Below are 1,810 nucleotides of genomic sequence, written 5' to 3'. Positions count from 1 at the left end.
TCATTTAACTTTCATGTCAAAATATCTCACTCTGGCATCTCATTCTTCTTTTTCCCCAGACAGTTATCATTATCAGGAATTATACTATAGAAAAGGCATGAAATAATGAAAAAGGCATTGTTCCTATCCACAAAATGTAATAATTTAATTTATAATCTAAAACTCCCCGTTGTATATACTACAGAATAAATGCAGTGTAGTCTCTAATCATCACAGCTGTTTGGCTGAGAGATATAATTATCCCCAAGTAAAGACTGAAAAACTGAGGCTTTAAAGTGCTTAATAACACCCCCTACACCCCATAGGTATTTAGCTGCAAGGTCTACAAAATACGCCTTCAAATCAATTAAAATTGCTTAGCTACAAAGTCTACAAAATTGTCTCTTCTTGGGTCATTCTGACATTTCTCACATCAGAGATCTCATTCACCTCACAGGAGTTTTCTAGGAAGGGATGAGTTCCTGATGGACAGATGGTTAGGGGGCCACCATTATCACCTTCTCCGGGGAGCTCAGGACTAAAGAATGGACACAAAGGCTCCAAACAGGAGAAATTACTGTGTATGTAGATGAGGGCATCATTGCTAACATCAAAAAACTTGATTTCTTCCAACTCAATATCTAGAAAAATTCCTACTTGGCTAAGGCCAGGGCTTGCAGGAATTCTGGTTTCTGGGATGGAGCAGGTATAGATTATTCCTGCCTTCATGCTGATGATCCAGAAGCCATGTTCAGAGGAAAAACCGCTCTTCCTCTTCCTGTCAACCGATTTTTTGCAGACCCCCAGAGCCCACTCATTCCCCTCTCCCACTTCTACCACCCAGTAATGACAGCCAGAGGAGAAGCATGGAGTGCCCAGGATACAAGCCCAGTATGCAAATCTCTGGGGATCTTCCATCAGGTTCTGGCAGATCTTCCCACACTGGACACTCCTTAGGTCATCAGAGAGGACAAGAAAGGGGTTGGCGGTGGCTGCATCCAGAGTTATGTCCTCCCAGAACTTCAGGTACTCGTCATTCACATGCAGACCCTGCTCCAGTTGGGAACCATGCTGTGTGATGAGAAGAATCAGTTCTCCAACTTGCCATTCCTCCAAAGGAGGATTCTCATTGACGCCTCGACATACGGGACAGATCAATTTCAGATCCTTCTGTTCTTCCATCCAACTTTGCATGCAATCGAAGCAGAAAGTGTGGGCACAGGAGAGAGCAATGGGGTTGAGGAAAACCTCCTGACAGACTGGACAGGCTGCCTCCTCTTGCAGACGGTTGGCCATGGTCCCTGAAGTTCACTCTTTAGCAGACTTGATCTGAAGCGGCCCTTTATTAGCTTCTGGGAGCGATCGGGAGCCTTCAGTACCTGATCTGCTCTTCAATAGTCAGGATGTACCTAAATCCAATACAAAAATTAAATAATGTAAACCTTTCTGTAGTTTAGACAAGAAAGTGACACTAAGTCAACAGAGAATCATAGCAAAGGCACTGTCTGTGAGGAAAACTATCCAAAATTTAAGTGATCACAAGAAAGAGAAATAGGACAGTTGGACATTGTCTTTTCATGGGGGACAGCTTACCTTGTCTGGAGACTTCTGGGTGAAGTCTTGTCTGCTCTGACCACAGCTTCTCCCCGTAGGAGGTGAGCCAAACTGGGTCTTTTTTTTTTTTCCCAACTGGGTCTTTAACAGGAACCAGGAGCACAGTCTCTACCCCCTAAACAGCATTACTTTGTAAGTCACTTGCAGTTGAAGAAAAAGAATTTCCACACCTAAATACAATCATTAAAAAAAGAAAAGGCCACCTACTGAATGGGAG

At 43.4% G+C, this 1,810-nt stretch overlaps 1 protein-coding gene across 1 annotated transcript; it reads right to left on the bottom strand.

Moving 5' to 3' along the window:
- Nucleotides 1-369: 369 nt before the first annotated feature.
- Nucleotides 370-1,275, bottom strand: RFPL4B (ret finger protein like 4B; the record flags this gene model as incomplete). Its single annotated transcript, XM_082668706.1, has 1 exon — nt 370-1,275. The coding sequence occupies one exon, from the start codon at nt 1,273-1,275 to the stop codon at nt 370-372; it is 906 nt and encodes a 301-aa protein (XP_082524832.1).
- Between the last annotated feature and the right edge of the window lie 535 nt (nt 1,276-1,810).

This window comes from Grampus griseus, assembly GCF_964374135.1.
Source record: "Grampus griseus genome assembly, chromosome: 13".
Lineage (NCBI taxonomy): Eukaryota > Metazoa > Chordata > Mammalia > Artiodactyla > Delphinidae > Grampus > Grampus griseus.
The sequence above is the reverse complement of the archived record's forward strand: the minus strand, read 5'-3'. Positions and strand labels throughout refer to the sequence as shown.